Raw genomic sequence first — 14,540 nt, forward strand, 5'->3', positions numbered from 1 at the left:
CGCCGCCGCCACTTCCGGCGCCGTCGGCTGGAGTCCGGGCAGCTCCGTGTACCCGGCGCCGGGAGGGCCGGCTCGCTGAAGGAGCGATGGGAGGGCCGGGATTGGAGGGGAGCGCAGATTGAAGGTGCGGAAGGGGCTCCGTGAGGAGCGGGGATATGGCGAAGGTGGGAATGAAGACGTGCTTCCTAGGCCGAGGTCTCTCGGGCCATAATCCACCCCCCTTGCTTCGAAACCAAACTGGAGACGTCTAAGCGCCGGCGTCCTTGGTCTCTGCGGAGTGACTGGGTCCCAGCAGGGCTGGTAGAAGGGCGAGGGGCTTGGGAAACCAGGTCGTGATGTGTTCAGTAAAAGGATTTGGATTTTACCCTGGAAGCCCTGGAGAGTGTAACAGGCACTTCCTTTGCGTTCCCACCGCAGCCTGTGCATCCCTCCATCAGTAACACAACAGGGCATGGGACCACGCCGCCTCCTCCATGGCTCTCCAGTGCTAAGCACATTTTGCTTCAGTGAACAGACCTAAGTTTCAGTCGAGGCGACACCATTTACTAGATGTATAATCTAGGGCAGGTACTCCACTTCTTTATAAAATGGGCATAGCTCTTGTTGGGAGGGTTAAATGTGGTAATGCATGTAAAGAATTTAGCAGGGTGCTTGGAACACAATAGAAATTCAATTAATATTGAGTGTCTTAAAAAGTAAAAAATAAAATAAAATAAAATAAATTTGGGCACCTGGGTGGCTCAGTCGGGTAAGCGTCTGCCTTTGGCTCAGTCATGATCCCAGGGTCCTGGGATTGAGCCCCGCATGGGGCTCCCTGCTCAGTGGGGAGCCTGCTTCTCCCTCTCCTTCTGCCTGTGGCTCCCCCTGCTTGTGTTCTCTGTCAAATAAATAAATAAAATATTTTTTAAAAAATTAAAATTAAAAATAAATAAATTTGACCAGTGGGTCAAAAGGTGTCTTCTCTTCACCCCATCTGAGTTTTTGAGAAACATCTTTAAATGGCCATGTTAAACCACATATCTTGCAGTGTGAAAATAGCAAAAGTAGCACTGAATTGTCTGTTTTGTGCAGCTTATTCTCTAAGACCTACCAAATCACAGTCACTGTGGGAGTCTTTAAAATAAGTCTTGTATTATATACTGCTTATCTGCAAAAGCTCAGTGTACCCCACCAATCTAATTTTCACAGCATCCATCATTCTTTGTTATACTTTGTGACACTGAAGGAAAATGATTTATCCTAGAACTGAAAGGAGAGAAAAGTGGTAAGTCCAGACAGTAATTTTTGTCTTTTTTTTTTTTTTTTTTCTTTTTTGGTCCCCATCAACTAGTAATTTATCAGTGTCTGTTTCTGATTCAGGAACCTTGGCTGTGTCTTCCAAAGGATGTCATTTCTTTCTTTTCAGTGATTATAGTTTTGGAACAGGGACAAAGAAGTTGGATTGAGGAGTCCCTAAAAGTAGTAATTAACACCTTTTCAGCCTCCAAGTAGAACATTTCTCAAGAATCCATCCATGGCCCACTTGCATCCAAAATAACTGCATTTTTAACAAAATCACTTGCATTTTTACCAAGCGTTCAAGGTGATTTAGATGCAGAGAAAGTTTAGAAACCTTCAGGATGCATGTAGGGTGACAAATCATTCCCATCTGTCTGGGACTGAGAGGTTTTCCAGGACATAGGACTTTAAATGCTAAAGGCAGGACGGTATCGGGCAACTGAAATGGTTGGTTACCCTAGATACATGTGAATATGTAGTACTAGAAAGATGTTCTTTGTGAGTCTTACAACGTGGGTTTCCCCATTTCTATATGCAGTATTTGTGTTTTTATCGGGGGGGTGGCGGTCGAGACCGTGGGAGAGGGAATGAAAGTGAGGTGCCTTGCCAGTTAACAGCCCACTGATTCTCAGCTCCAGACCCTTCCTCCCGTGCCCTACTTGCAATACTGGAACATTTCTCCCTTGCCATTTGGTCCGATGTGAAGCGTCATCAGTAGAGGGTGCTGGAGGGACATTAGAGGAGGAAAGGGTCCTTCCTGATTCAAGTGCTCCTCTCAGCTGGCTATGCAAGGCAGGGCAGCCCGCGGTGTTTGGCATCTCTTTGTGGGCTGAATTGCAATGTTAGTGGAATTTACAGCCTTGTTAAGTTCCTCTTGTGAAGTTAAGGCATCGATTGGGAAGGAATGGGATATCAAATTTTGAAATAGTGACATCTGCTTGGACCTAGAGGAAACTGACGTTTCTTGGACACCCAAGTTACCCTAAACCTCCCTGAACCTCCCAAGGCAGTGGAAGTAGCTTGCTGTCCTGTGTCTGAGGAGACGAGCGGTCCTTTGCTTGAAAACCCTATGAAACCCTCACCTGGAGCAGATGACTTGAAATGCTCAGCATAGATCTGAACTTCCTAACAGATGGGAGAGCACTCCCAGATTTGTGCCTTCCTTGGTGGTGTGTGTGTGTGTGTGTGTGTGTGTGTGTGTGTGTGTGCATGCGCACTCTCGCGCGTGCGCGTGCCTGCCTGCTCCTTCTATCTGCTGTTTCTGTATTCTCAGAATTTCCCTTTCCCCTTGTAGGTGGTACCCTATTATAGTTATTAATCTTTCCCCTGAAACTGTATAATTTCTGTCTCCTGTTTGACTCCTAACTGTTACGGTGTGATTGTGATATCAGGGGTTGGAAGCAATAGCTAGCAAGTGGCTGGCCCCAGAGTTGGCTTTAAACTGTAAGTAATCGGTTTGGCTCTGATTTGGACGCTTACTATCATCCCTGGCCCTTTACTCTTGTGCTGCTCTCTCATTTCCCTTCACTCGAGACAGCCTTCCCAAAGTTGTGCTGATTTGGTTGCCTTCCCTCTACTCTGAAACCAGCATTTCTCAGCGTATGGTTGGAAGACCATCTGCATTGGAGTACCTAGGGGATGCTTATAAAAAATGAACATTCCAGGCCGCCCATCGAGATTCTGGGTTAGTGGGTCTGGGGCGAGGGCCGAGCAACTTGCATATTTAACCGTGCCTTGTTTCGTCTTCCAAGAACCTGCCAGAGTTCTGCCTTTTCTAGCTGCCTGCTTTCTGCAGGTGACTACTTCCCACTCAACAGATACCTCATCCCTTGGATGGCAAAACTGATAGATGCTTTAAGTGCTAGTAGCTCTTACCAGAAGGATTCTGAGTGAGCTACACACTGCCGCCTATTTTCAGTTGCTGATTTTCACACCAGACTCTTGCCAATCCTTGCCTGTTTCGATCATATGCTGCTTATGGAGTGCCTGCTGAGAATTCTGGAGAAAATCCAATCCAAGGAAAATAATGGCACATCATGCTAATAGCTCTCAGCGAAGGTACTACATTGAGAAATTCCCAGCCCATGTCTCACTGCCAGAGGCTTAGCGGTTCCCAGCTTGAAGAGGGGAGAGTGGGGCAGGAACCCGCCAACTCTGCAGCGGGCTGTCACGGAGGCTTTCAAGTCTCCACCAACTCTAACCAATGTCGAGGAAGACAGGATGCTTCCCCAGACTCCAGACAGGAACTCCTCCCATTCAACACCCAGCACAACTACAGATGCTGCTCGAGATAAAATCTGCCAGTAAACCATAGTGTCAACTGTGAGGAACAATTAAAGAACAATATAATTGGATGTGAAATTGTGGAGAGCAAATATCCAGGACAGGAGAGGTCACTAGAGGTTACAGGCATCAGTGAAGGCGTTACGGCAAACAGGGAGTTATGTCAGGGTTTTAAACAGTATGGAGCGTTCGGTGGCTAAGAGATATTAATAGTCACATTGCTCCTAAAAAGAGTAGGCAACATTTACGCATCTGATTTCTAAATAATAGCACATAATCTTACCATTTCCTGAGAGCACGCCAAGTGATGCTGTAGTTCTATGCATACACTGATCTGTTTTTCTAATTATTAGTCCCATTTACAAAGGAAAAAACTGAACCATAATGCTACATGAGGCCACCACGCCCTCCTCTGCAAATACGTGGCAGAAGCAAAGCCAAATTAGGAAAGACAGAACTATTCTTGGAAAGATACATGGCACCATTTCCTGGGGCCTAATAGCTGGGTTCTTTCAGAGACTTTGGAAAGTGCAGGATTGGTCAGACCCTAGGTTATAAATCGTTCTTGATGGCTGTATCTAGATGGTTTGGCAGATTCTTCTCTAGAGTCACCAATTCCTCAGAGCCACGTGAACCACATTATTTCAAGTGTATGAACTGGGATGTCAGGCTAGTCTTTACTCAAATGTCATGAGTACTGACTGTGGCTAGCACTGTGCTGGATACTAAGGACAAAGTAGTGATCAAAGACAGACCTGGCTCCCGCCCTCATGGATTTTACAGTCCAGCAGGAGAGCTAGACATTTTAAAAATACACAAATATTATGGTTACCATATTTGGTATGAGACTCTCATGGGGAACCTAACCTAGTGGAGTAATATCCCCAATGTATGCAGTCTTGTGTTGGTTGGGAGTCCTGATTTGTATTTGATTCAGCTGGTGCATCAGCAGCTGGGGGTTGGCTGAGCTAGACTAGCCTTGACTCCATGTGCTGTCTCATTCTTGAACAAGCTCACCAGGCATGTTCTAATAGTGGTGTCAGGGGAGGTGTGTACAAACACACCTCTTGAGGCCTAGGCTTAGAAGTCGCACAAGAGCACTTCATTTACTGGCCAAAGCAAGCTAAACCAAGTCTGAAGAGTGGGGAAATAGACTTGACCTCTTGGAGTTGTTGCAAAGGGTCTGGATACTGGGAGGAGTCCAGTATTGGAGCCATTTTTGCAATCGCTCTACCACACTGAGTGAAGGGGTATATTGGAGAAACTGAAAGAGGGTTCCTGTAGGAATAGGGAGTTGTGGGGGGCGGGTTCTTTGAGATGGGGTAGAAAGGAGTCTGACCATGCAGGCCTTGAAAGGCATAGTAAGCATCCAGTGTTTATATATGGTATGAAGCCTATGATTAGCATTAGACACTCATTCTCCCCTCCTTCCCTTCCTTTCCATCTTGTAGAATGCTTTGAAACCGTTGTTGAGAACATGTTTTGGTGCGTGCCTAAGGCAGAGATATCTTCTTTCAAGTGGTTAGGATGCTGATAAGCAATTATTCAACAAAAGCCTATTACTAAAAAAAAATGTAAAAGCACCTGTAATTATTAAGTGAATGATTAGTGGAGTATTTCCTCTCATGCCTTAGGAATAAATTATCCACTTTTTAGAAGCAAGTTCATTACGTAGAGAAGCGCAAAAACTAAACTGATGTGCCTAGGTTGTCTTTTGCCCTGAAAGAACCAAAGACAGCATAGCTCCTAAATAGAGTATTCATGTGAGGCTCCCCTTACAGCTTTTCCTTAGGTTGTGTAGTGCTTGGTGGTCAAATTCAGCCAACATCTGCACCAGGGCGGGTGCACGGATGAAAGACACAATGAACCCAGGTTACTCCCATGCACAGAATAACACTCGGTAAACTGGGCATGTTAAAAAGCGGCCTTGAATCTTTCAGACTTCTAATACCACTTTGCTCCCTCGCCATCTTTCTCTGCCCCTCCCCCTGTCCCTGTGCAAGCTTGCTTTCTCTCTTTCTCTCAAAATAAATAAATCTTTAAAAATATTATTGGATTATTGGAACTATTGCATATACAACATAAGGATACTTAATATTTAAATAAATGGAAAGTATTACAAGCATTAGTTCAAAATCATCAGAAATGCAAAGCTATTTTTGAAAAAGAGCGAAATACAACAATGAAAGTTAAAAACACAATGAAGGGGCACGTGGGTGGCTCAGTTGGTTAAGTGCCTGCCTTTGGCTCAGGTCATGATCTCGGGGTCCTTGGATCCAGCCCCCATCGGACTCCCTGCTCAGCGGGGAGTCTGCTTCTCCCTCTCCCTCTGCCGCTCCCCCTGCTTGTGCTCTCTCACTCTCACTCTCAAATAAAATCTTAAAAAAAATAAAAACCCAATGAAGACTCTACTTCTGGGTGGGACATGGTAGTAGCAAGCAATTACTCCATTATAACATAGAAAATAAACAAGTAAATTAGTTTTTTTTTTTTTTTTTTGCCTTTGACTTTAGAGCTCTGTGATGCAATGTGGACTAGCTTAATGAAAATGGTAACGGAAGAACCCTTGCCAGGTAAGTTGGCCGTGTTTTTCTCTGGGGAACATTTTCTAAGGGTAACAGCTGAGGATTGGGCTTGCTAAAGGCAGTGGCTTCTCTACGAGGGGAAAGAGAATCCAACAGACCTTTTGACAGTCAGCGGGATGGCATGACAGATTGGAAGCTAGAGGAGGCCCTAAGTGCATGAGTTTGCCCCTTGAGGCATTTGCTGAGCACTACAGCAACAGAAGGGAGAGGGCTGGACTGGGAAGACAAGGTGAACCCCTTTATAGTCTTACTGTGCTTAAAAAACAAAGTTCTGAGGAAGAAGAACCCAAAAGAAACATGTGACAGGTTTCATTCTGTTGACATTTGAAACTACAGGGCACTGAGTCTGAAAAAGTGGCAACTTGGGGTGCCTGGGTGGCTCAGTCGGTTAAGCGTCTACCTTCAGCTCAGGTCATGATCCCGGATCCTGGCATGGAGCCCCACATCGGGGTTCCCTGCTCTGTGGGGAGCCTGCTTCTCCCTCTGCCTGCTGCTCCCCCTGCTCGTGCTCTCTCGCTCTCTCTCAAATAAATAAAATCTTAAAAAAAAAAAAAAAAAAAGTGGCAACCCAGCCCTAGCTCAGCTCAATACCTGTTTGGATTAGAGTGATCAGGCCTTACTCTATCCAATAGGGAAGAGGTGAGCCCTCTCCGGAGGATAAGAACATTGACTTCAGTCTTTATGGTTCTTTTACATAGAACTTCTGGCATACAATAAAAGGAAAATTATGGGACATGCAAGGAGTCAGAAAAATGTAACTGATCATCAAGAGAAAAAGTAGATCTACAGATGATCCAAATGTAGGAGTAAGCAGACAAGAACTTTAAAACAACTCTTACGAATATTTATAAAAACAGAGGAAAAGAAGAAAACATGTGAAAAAGGTAGATTTCCAATAGACAACTGGAATTTACATGAAAGAATCACAAACACATAGAAAGATAGTAAAACAATTGAAAAATAAAGCAGAGATAGCTACCTTGGTATCGCAGAAAACAGATTTTAAGGCAAAAAGCATTAGCAATAAGGCTGTCACTACATGACCAAAAAAGAGTTCAACTCACCAGGAAGGCATAATTCTAAGCTTTACTCACCTAACAAGATAGCCTCAAAATGTATAAAGCAAAAACTGATAAAACGGGAATTTGAAAATCCATCATCACAGTGAGAGATTTCAAAGTACTTCTCTCAATTATTGACAGGTCAGGCAAACAAACGTTAGTAAAGACATGGGAGATTTGAACAATTAATAAGGTTAAAGTACATATTTAGAAAATAACAACTGGAAAGTAAACATTCTTCTTAAGCACATATGGTACATTTTAAAAAACAGAGAGGGAGGCAAATCATAAGACTCTTAATCATAGGAAACAAACAGGGTTGTTGGAGGGGAGATGGGTGGGGGTTGGGATAACTGGATGATGGGCATTAAGGAGGGCACGGGATGTAATGAGCACTGGGAATTGTATGCAACTGATGAATCACTAAATTCTACCTCTGAAACTAATAATACAGTATAGGTTAATTAAATTGAATTTAAGTAAAAAAAATTTTTTTTTAAAAATTGGCCATACCTAGACATAAAGTACATCTCAAAAACTTTCTAAGAATCGGTAAAAATAAAAGGTTTACATTTGTATTAGTTTCCTGTGGCTGCTGGAACAAGATTACTCTCACAGTTCTGAAGGAGAGAAGTCCAAAATCAGTTTGTAGGCCAAAATCAAGGTGTTGGCTGGGTCCTCAATCCTCCGGAACCTCTGGGGAATAATCCAATGCCGATGGCATTCCTTGACTTGTGGCTGCATCACTCCAATCTCTGCCTCCGAGGTCATGCTGCTTTCTCCTTTTCTGTGTGTAATCTTCCTCTTATTAAGGATATTTGTGATTTCATTTAGGGCCCATCTGGATAATCTCATCTCAAGACCCTCTAACTTAATCACATCTGCAAAGACCTTTTTCCACATAAGATAGCGTTTACAGGGTCCAGGGATTTGGATCTGGTATCTTTGGGGGCCATTATTCAGCCTACTACAACATTTATATATATATATTTACTTTATGCCAGGCTAGATCCTGAGTACTTTAAAAATACAAATTTTTGCTCACCAACAATCTACAAGCCAGGTGCTGTTATTATTCTCATTTTTCAGAAGGCAAAACTGAGGCAGAGAAAGGTTATAATTTGCCCAAGCTGTGCCATACCTACATGTTCTCTGACCACAATGCAATTATTTAGAAATCAATAACAAAAGATTTCACTTTTTATTCTAAAAAAATTTCAGATTTACAGGAATTTTACAAGCACACAGAATTCCCATATACCACCTTTTACCTAGATTCTTTCAATGTTAACATTTTAACACATTTGCTTTATCTTTTTCTGTATACATAATTTTTTTCTGAACCTTCTGAGATTAAGTTGCATAGATAATGTCCCATTATCCCTAAATACTCTAGTGTGTACTTCCTAAAACTCAAGAGCTTTTTCTTGAATAACCACAGTACAATGCTCAAACTCAGGAAATTAACATTGATACAATGCTTTTATCTAACCTATAGACCTTACTCAAATCTTAACCATTGTCTCAAAAATGTCATTCTTAATCAAGATTCGATCCAAGATCATGTAACATTTACTTGTCACATTTCTTTAGTTTTCTTTAATCTGAAACTTTTGACAAATTTAAGTAGGTTATTTTGTAGGATATCCTTCAATTTGGATTTTTCTGATATTTCTTTTTGATTAGGTTCAGGTTATCACTTCTCGGCCTTTTGGCTAAGATCAGGTGTGATCAGGTTCAGGTTATACATTTTTGGCAGGAATACCATATAAGTGATGTTGTATCTTCAGTCCATGATAACACAATGCACAAAATATAAAATTGTCTTATTAATGGTGATACCAACACAAGCTTTTTAAAAAGGAAATAGCATTTATAAACATTTGAATTTGTGCTTTTAAAAACATTTCTCAACAGGTCATAGGTCAAAGTCATAAATTTTTAAATATTAGCACTGAAAAAGAATGTGTGTATATACATGTTTATGTACTCACACACACACACCTGAATTGTGGGATGTAGCAAAAAATAATTAAACTTAGAGCAATAGATGTTTATGTCAGAATAGAAGAAATGTTAAACATGAATGAAATGTTCAATTTGTGAAATAAGAAAAATAACAGAATAAACTGCCAGAAATCAGGAGAACATAAAGTGAAAAGGGCAGAGAGGATCGACAAAGCCAAATTGCTTCTTTAAAAACTAATAAAGTAGACAAATTCCTAGCAAAATGGTCAAGGAAAAGAATGTGAGAAAACACAAAGAATATTGGGAAAGGAAAGAGAAAGCTTACAAAAATCAAAGATTCCTCAAGTCACATTATGCTAATACATTTGGGAAAAAAATATGAAGCAGTGCTTAGAAATTTTTTTTTCAAAATTGACTCAAGAAAAAATAGAAACCTTGAGTAGTCTTATTCCCATTAAAGCAACATCATCAGTAGCTAAAAATCTTCCCACAAATAAATACTAGGGCCAGATGGTTTTATAAACTTTCAAGGAAAAAGATTGCTCCAATCTTTTAGTCTTCCAGAGCACAGTAAAATAAGCAACACTTCCCAGCTCATTTAATGAAGTTATAATATTGATATGAAAGCCAGACAAATATGAAGATTGCAAACCAATTTCCTAAAGAAAGATACAAAATTCCAAATAAAATACCAGCAAATTGTATTTAGCAGTACAAAGATAGTGAATTATGACCAAGAATGTAAAGGTGATTTCATATTAGAAAGTCCTAACTAAACTAACAAGATCTCTGAAATCTTCAGGAAAGACTTCATGCAGTATAAAGTTCAATATGTATGTACTCCTAGCCATTCTTGGAACATACCAGGCACGCACTCTCTTCGGGTTCTTTGCTCAGGCTGGTCTGCTTGATCTGCCCTTCTCCCATACAGCTGAAAGGCTTCCCCAGGACCGTTCAAAACCTCTCTCCACAGCCACCATGAGTATACAAGCCTCCCACTCTTACCCTACACACACAGATTCCCCATCCTCCTTACCTTGCTTCATCCCCCTTACCCCCCATAGCATAAAGCACTTACACTATGTTACTCTTTCTTTCTTCTTTTTTAACCTGTCTCCCTCCTTGGCTTGCCTCCCCTTCCCCAGCTCAAATGTAAGCTCTACAGGGGCAAAAATTTTTGTCCCTTTGTTCACTGTAGTTTCTCCAGCACCCAGAAGAGTAAATAGCACGTGGTTAGCACTCAATAAATGCACCCAATGCTATGTCTAGAAACTTTTGTAGTAAGGAAGACAAGCTTGCCTTATATCCTTTTAGGATTATCATTTGTAGTACCCATGTCGCTTGCTTTTCAGTGACACAGGTAAAAGGAGAGTGCAAAGTTGTAATATGCCATCATCACATTAACATGGATTCATTTAATATGTTTGTGTTCATGCTGGACACCATGTTCCATTTCTAGATGTCTCTACATAAACCTCGACAGAAAGAATTACATTCCAAGAGGGAATTTAAATTCTGTCCACATGTATATGTTTTCATCATGCGATGAGTATCAAAGTACAAAGTAGTGAGTCCTTAAACATTTTTTAATTGAATTAGTTTCCGACATATTCAATAAAGAGCTTTGGTAATTTCCTTTGACACTGTAACTACCGACCAAAGTAGCAGAATCCAAGACCACCTAAATCTCAGGTAATTTTTGGTGTCAATAGATTTAAAAAAATTAGAGTACAACTTAAGTTCATTTCATTCTCGAAAGGTATGACAATAAATCTCCTCTTCCACACTGCATCCGCACCATTTGTTTGGTGTCAGCACTGATGCTCACTCCATATAAAGTTCAGGTCTGTCGTATTTCAATGCAATAAATGCTCCAGTGAGAGGAATTCATCTATTTAGGGCAGGGCCACATTTGAGGACATTGAGAACAATAATAACATCTGTATTTATTCCCAGTGTATGGGGGACTGGCACAAAGAAAAATCAGAATGGCAACGTCATTATGTGTGCAAGACAATTCTTCTCGTGTTCCCCCCATGCTACCACACAGAAACAATGAAAGAACAAGAAATTAAAATCTGGCTCACTGTGTTGTGAGGTGAGCTGACTCTACATAAATCATTCTCTCTTTTACTCTACTCTCTCGGGTTCAAACCTTATCTAGCACACATCAGACTATAACATCAAGTTGATATAAAGTTAAGTCTAAAAGCTGTGCTCCACTATTTTGAAAGTTTGGAGTACGCTGGGTTCTCTTTTAATGAATTTTTTCACGTGCCTAGAAACAGATTTTCATGCCATTATCTTCAGTCTTTAGTGTCAAATACAAGAGCACACTGGCCAAGTTGAAGTAGTAAAAGTTACAGCTCAGAAGTTTCTAACTTGGAGGGAAGGGAACGTGTTTTGTATGCTTGTACATGGATCCCTCCCCAACGCTACCAACTCCACTGAAAACTACCACCCACAACAATCAACCAACCAACGTGTGAAAGCAAATAAAAACATCACCCAGGTCACTGTGGTTTCACCATTTCAACAACAAAATGAGAGAGAAAAAGGCAATGTGTTTTTCATAAAACTACGTTTATTCAGTTTAAATGATTCTGAGATTATGTTCTTAATTTTTGGGTGCTAAAATGTCTTTTCTTCTATGTAATGATGCTAATGGATCTTCCTGTTTTTGTTTTATGTCCTTAGCTGGCAAAACTAAAAGCTAGAAACACCTAAACACTGCAATTACTTTTTTTTTACACAAATCTCCTGGTGTTTAAAACTCAGAGCTTAGGAACCACAGCCTTGGTAAAGACCTACCTACCTTCCATGTTACATGTTTCACAATATTGAATGACTTCTTGGTGATTTCCCTCAAACAAGTTATGGAGCAGGATAAAAGTAAGTCTTCACTTATGGTAAGCCAGTGTAAAAACAGCCTTAATTTCAAGCACCGAAGAAATACATTTTCAATCATCACTGTGGTTAAATCAACTTTTATTAAAACTAGTCAGATTGCCATCTACAGGGTATCGATTTATCACTTCTCCATTATCATTACTGTTTTAGGAAAAGCCTGCGGTCACATATGTGAACAGGATTGATGCAGTGCAGAAACAAAGGAGGCTGGGGTCCAAGCAGGCCACTCTCCTGGGTCAGGGATTTAGTGGCACTGTAGGTGGCTGCTCATCTCAATGTATTTTTTGGTCCATTTACCTTTATAAATCATACCATATAGCTTTCAGTATTTACATGCATTTAAACTGAGAAGAAATATGTGTTAGAGGAAAGCATATATTAGTGGGCTTCATGTGTCAAAAGGAACTCCATATTTCATGTATTATTTTTATGTCATTAGCTACCTTTGAGAACAAAAAGTTCCACATAAATGTACAAATTGGGACATACTTTTAGAAAACCTCATAGCGATGCATATTACAGTGTGTCCTCCCATAAGTGAATCAATTAATCTCCACTCCCTCGAAGTGTTAATAACAAACAAACAAAAAGAGTAGCTGGCCATTACTTTTTAAAGTATAATTCAGAGAAAATACAAGAACCATCATCATTGGCATTTTGGGCCAAATGAAACCACTGAAGCATTATGTCTGACTCAATCATTCTGTGATTTGCCAAAATCATGTTCCTTCCCATTACACTGTTCTTGCTAGCATTAGTTCTATGTCCATTTGATAGGAACATTTATATTAAACTTCAAAATAACTCCTGGCAGTATTCAAAATATACGGCCAGAACTCCTGAAGGCAACTTTGCTTTCGTCCCAATTATGACAACATTTAGCCTTATTAGTAACTGATGAACTGACAAGCGCAGACTTTGGAGAGGGGTGGGTGCCTTGCCGTAAACACGCGTAAGCTGGCACGCCTGGCCAAGCTACTCAGTACAGTTACCAATGCTTAGTTCTTCTTGGCTTTCTTCATATAGCGAGCCCGCGTGGACTTGCCAAACTTCATGGTCATTTTGAAATACAGCCAGGTAGGCATAACTGAAAGTATTGAGTCCTAGGGAAAGAAAATGGGGAGATATGTAATGACAGCCCACAATTTGGGCTTAGAGTATCTGATCTTATGTTTTATTCTACTGTTGTTTTGTCGGTAAATCTGAAAGTTCTTGGGTGTTTAAAATAAAACATAGATGCCTCATTAGTAGGTCTAGACAATGTATAGATGCTGATACATCACATGCTATTTTGTGACTCAGCGGGAAAGAAAACCCCAAAGCAAAGTACTGATTTGAGACTTGCAGAGCTACATACCATAAGAAAATGGACCGGGTATCCAGTGGTTCGGGACTGCAAGCCCACCGTTCTCATTGCAGACTTCACATACGTCTCTGCAGACGGCGTATCCAGGGTTGGCTTTCGGATTTTCGACAGCTTTGTAGCTACGTAGTACGGCAGGACACTCTAGAAAGGCAACACACACCCCCCACCACAAAACACAAAAACAAAAACAAAAACCATGCTGTTGATTAGGAAGACCACAAACTAAGAACTGCTTGACTGCTCCTAGCGGCAGAAACATAGAAACACTGTGGTGAAATCTAAAGTCCGCTTGAGAGAATACATGACAGCATAAAATCAATTGTAATAAGGTAATCTATCCATGAAACAATTTGAGACTGAGAAAGTATTAAAAATAAGCAGAAATAGACCTTTTTGAACCTTTAAAAAGAAGGCACTTAAACAAACCTAGAGAGCAGAGGTTCTGGACAGGATACTCTTTCTACTCTGATGAAACTGAACATGGTTACAAAACCACCACGGAGATTTTTGACATTTTATCCTCCTAAAGAGACAATGCTCATTTTCTTTCTAATTTGTCGCTCATTAAGATGGTTCTGTCAGCTTTGGTGCCTCTAAAATAAGCATTTCCCCTTCTCAGACTTTAGCTACTACTCTTCCTCCCTAGTTTCTTACCACTCTGTGTCTGAGTTTTATAAACTTTGCTGCTGATAAGATCGGATCTCCCACCCCCAACCTTTTTTTTTTCTTTTTTCTTTGTAGGGGGAGACATGTGGAAACAGCTTGGGTAACCAAGAGACCCTTGACGGGAGTGGTGTGGGAGGACAGATCTGAACGCTACCTGTTAGAAGAACTTAACCAACGTCAGGTTCTTTATTGCTTAAGCTTGACACATTTGGATAGGATTCAACGTAGAACACAAGGAGACGCTATTACAACGGGTCCCCAGTCATGACACCAGAGGTTCCTTCTATAGTTTGAAATAACTTGGGCTTGGTTGTTCACCAAAGAGTGAATGTATTCTATTTATCGCGTGTGCATGAGAGGAAAGGGTATCAACGACAGTGATACTTCTGTTAAAGAAGAGGATTAAGGGCGCCTGGCTGGCTC

At 41.0% G+C, this 14,540-nt stretch overlaps 1 protein-coding gene and 1 long non-coding RNA gene across 3 annotated transcripts in view; one reads left to right on the forward strand and one right to left on the reverse strand.

The window, feature by feature from the left end:
- Nucleotides 1-3: 3 nt before the first annotated feature.
- On the forward strand, nucleotides 4-11,336 carry LOC144379421 (uncharacterized). The gene is made up of 3 exons (XR_013442367.1): nucleotides 4-124; nucleotides 6,075-6,134; nucleotides 11,132-11,336. It is a non-coding gene; the product is annotated as an uncharacterized LOC144379421 (long non-coding RNA).
- An 810-nt stretch (nucleotides 11,337-12,146) lies between these two features.
- Nucleotides 12,147-14,540, reverse strand: part of HSD17B12 (hydroxysteroid 17-beta dehydrogenase 12) — a 156,225-nt gene continuing 153,831 nt past the window's right edge. For both annotated transcript variants that reach the window (XM_078058141.1, XM_036097692.2), the window contains exons 10-11: nucleotides 13,443-13,592; nucleotides 12,147-13,188 (exon numbers count right to left, since the gene is read on the reverse strand). In XM_078058141.1, coding sequence (XP_077914267.1) covers nucleotides 13,084-13,188; nucleotides 13,443-13,592 — 255 coding nt within the window. In that variant the 3' untranslated portion in view covers nucleotides 12,147-13,083. The remainder of the gene's footprint in view (nucleotides 13,189-13,442; nucleotides 13,593-14,540) is intronic.

This window comes from Halichoerus grypus, chromosome 11, assembly GCF_964656455.1.
Source record: "Halichoerus grypus chromosome 11, mHalGry1.hap1.1, whole genome shotgun sequence".
In the NCBI taxonomy this organism is placed as follows: domain Eukaryota; kingdom Metazoa; phylum Chordata; class Mammalia; order Carnivora; family Phocidae; genus Halichoerus; species Halichoerus grypus.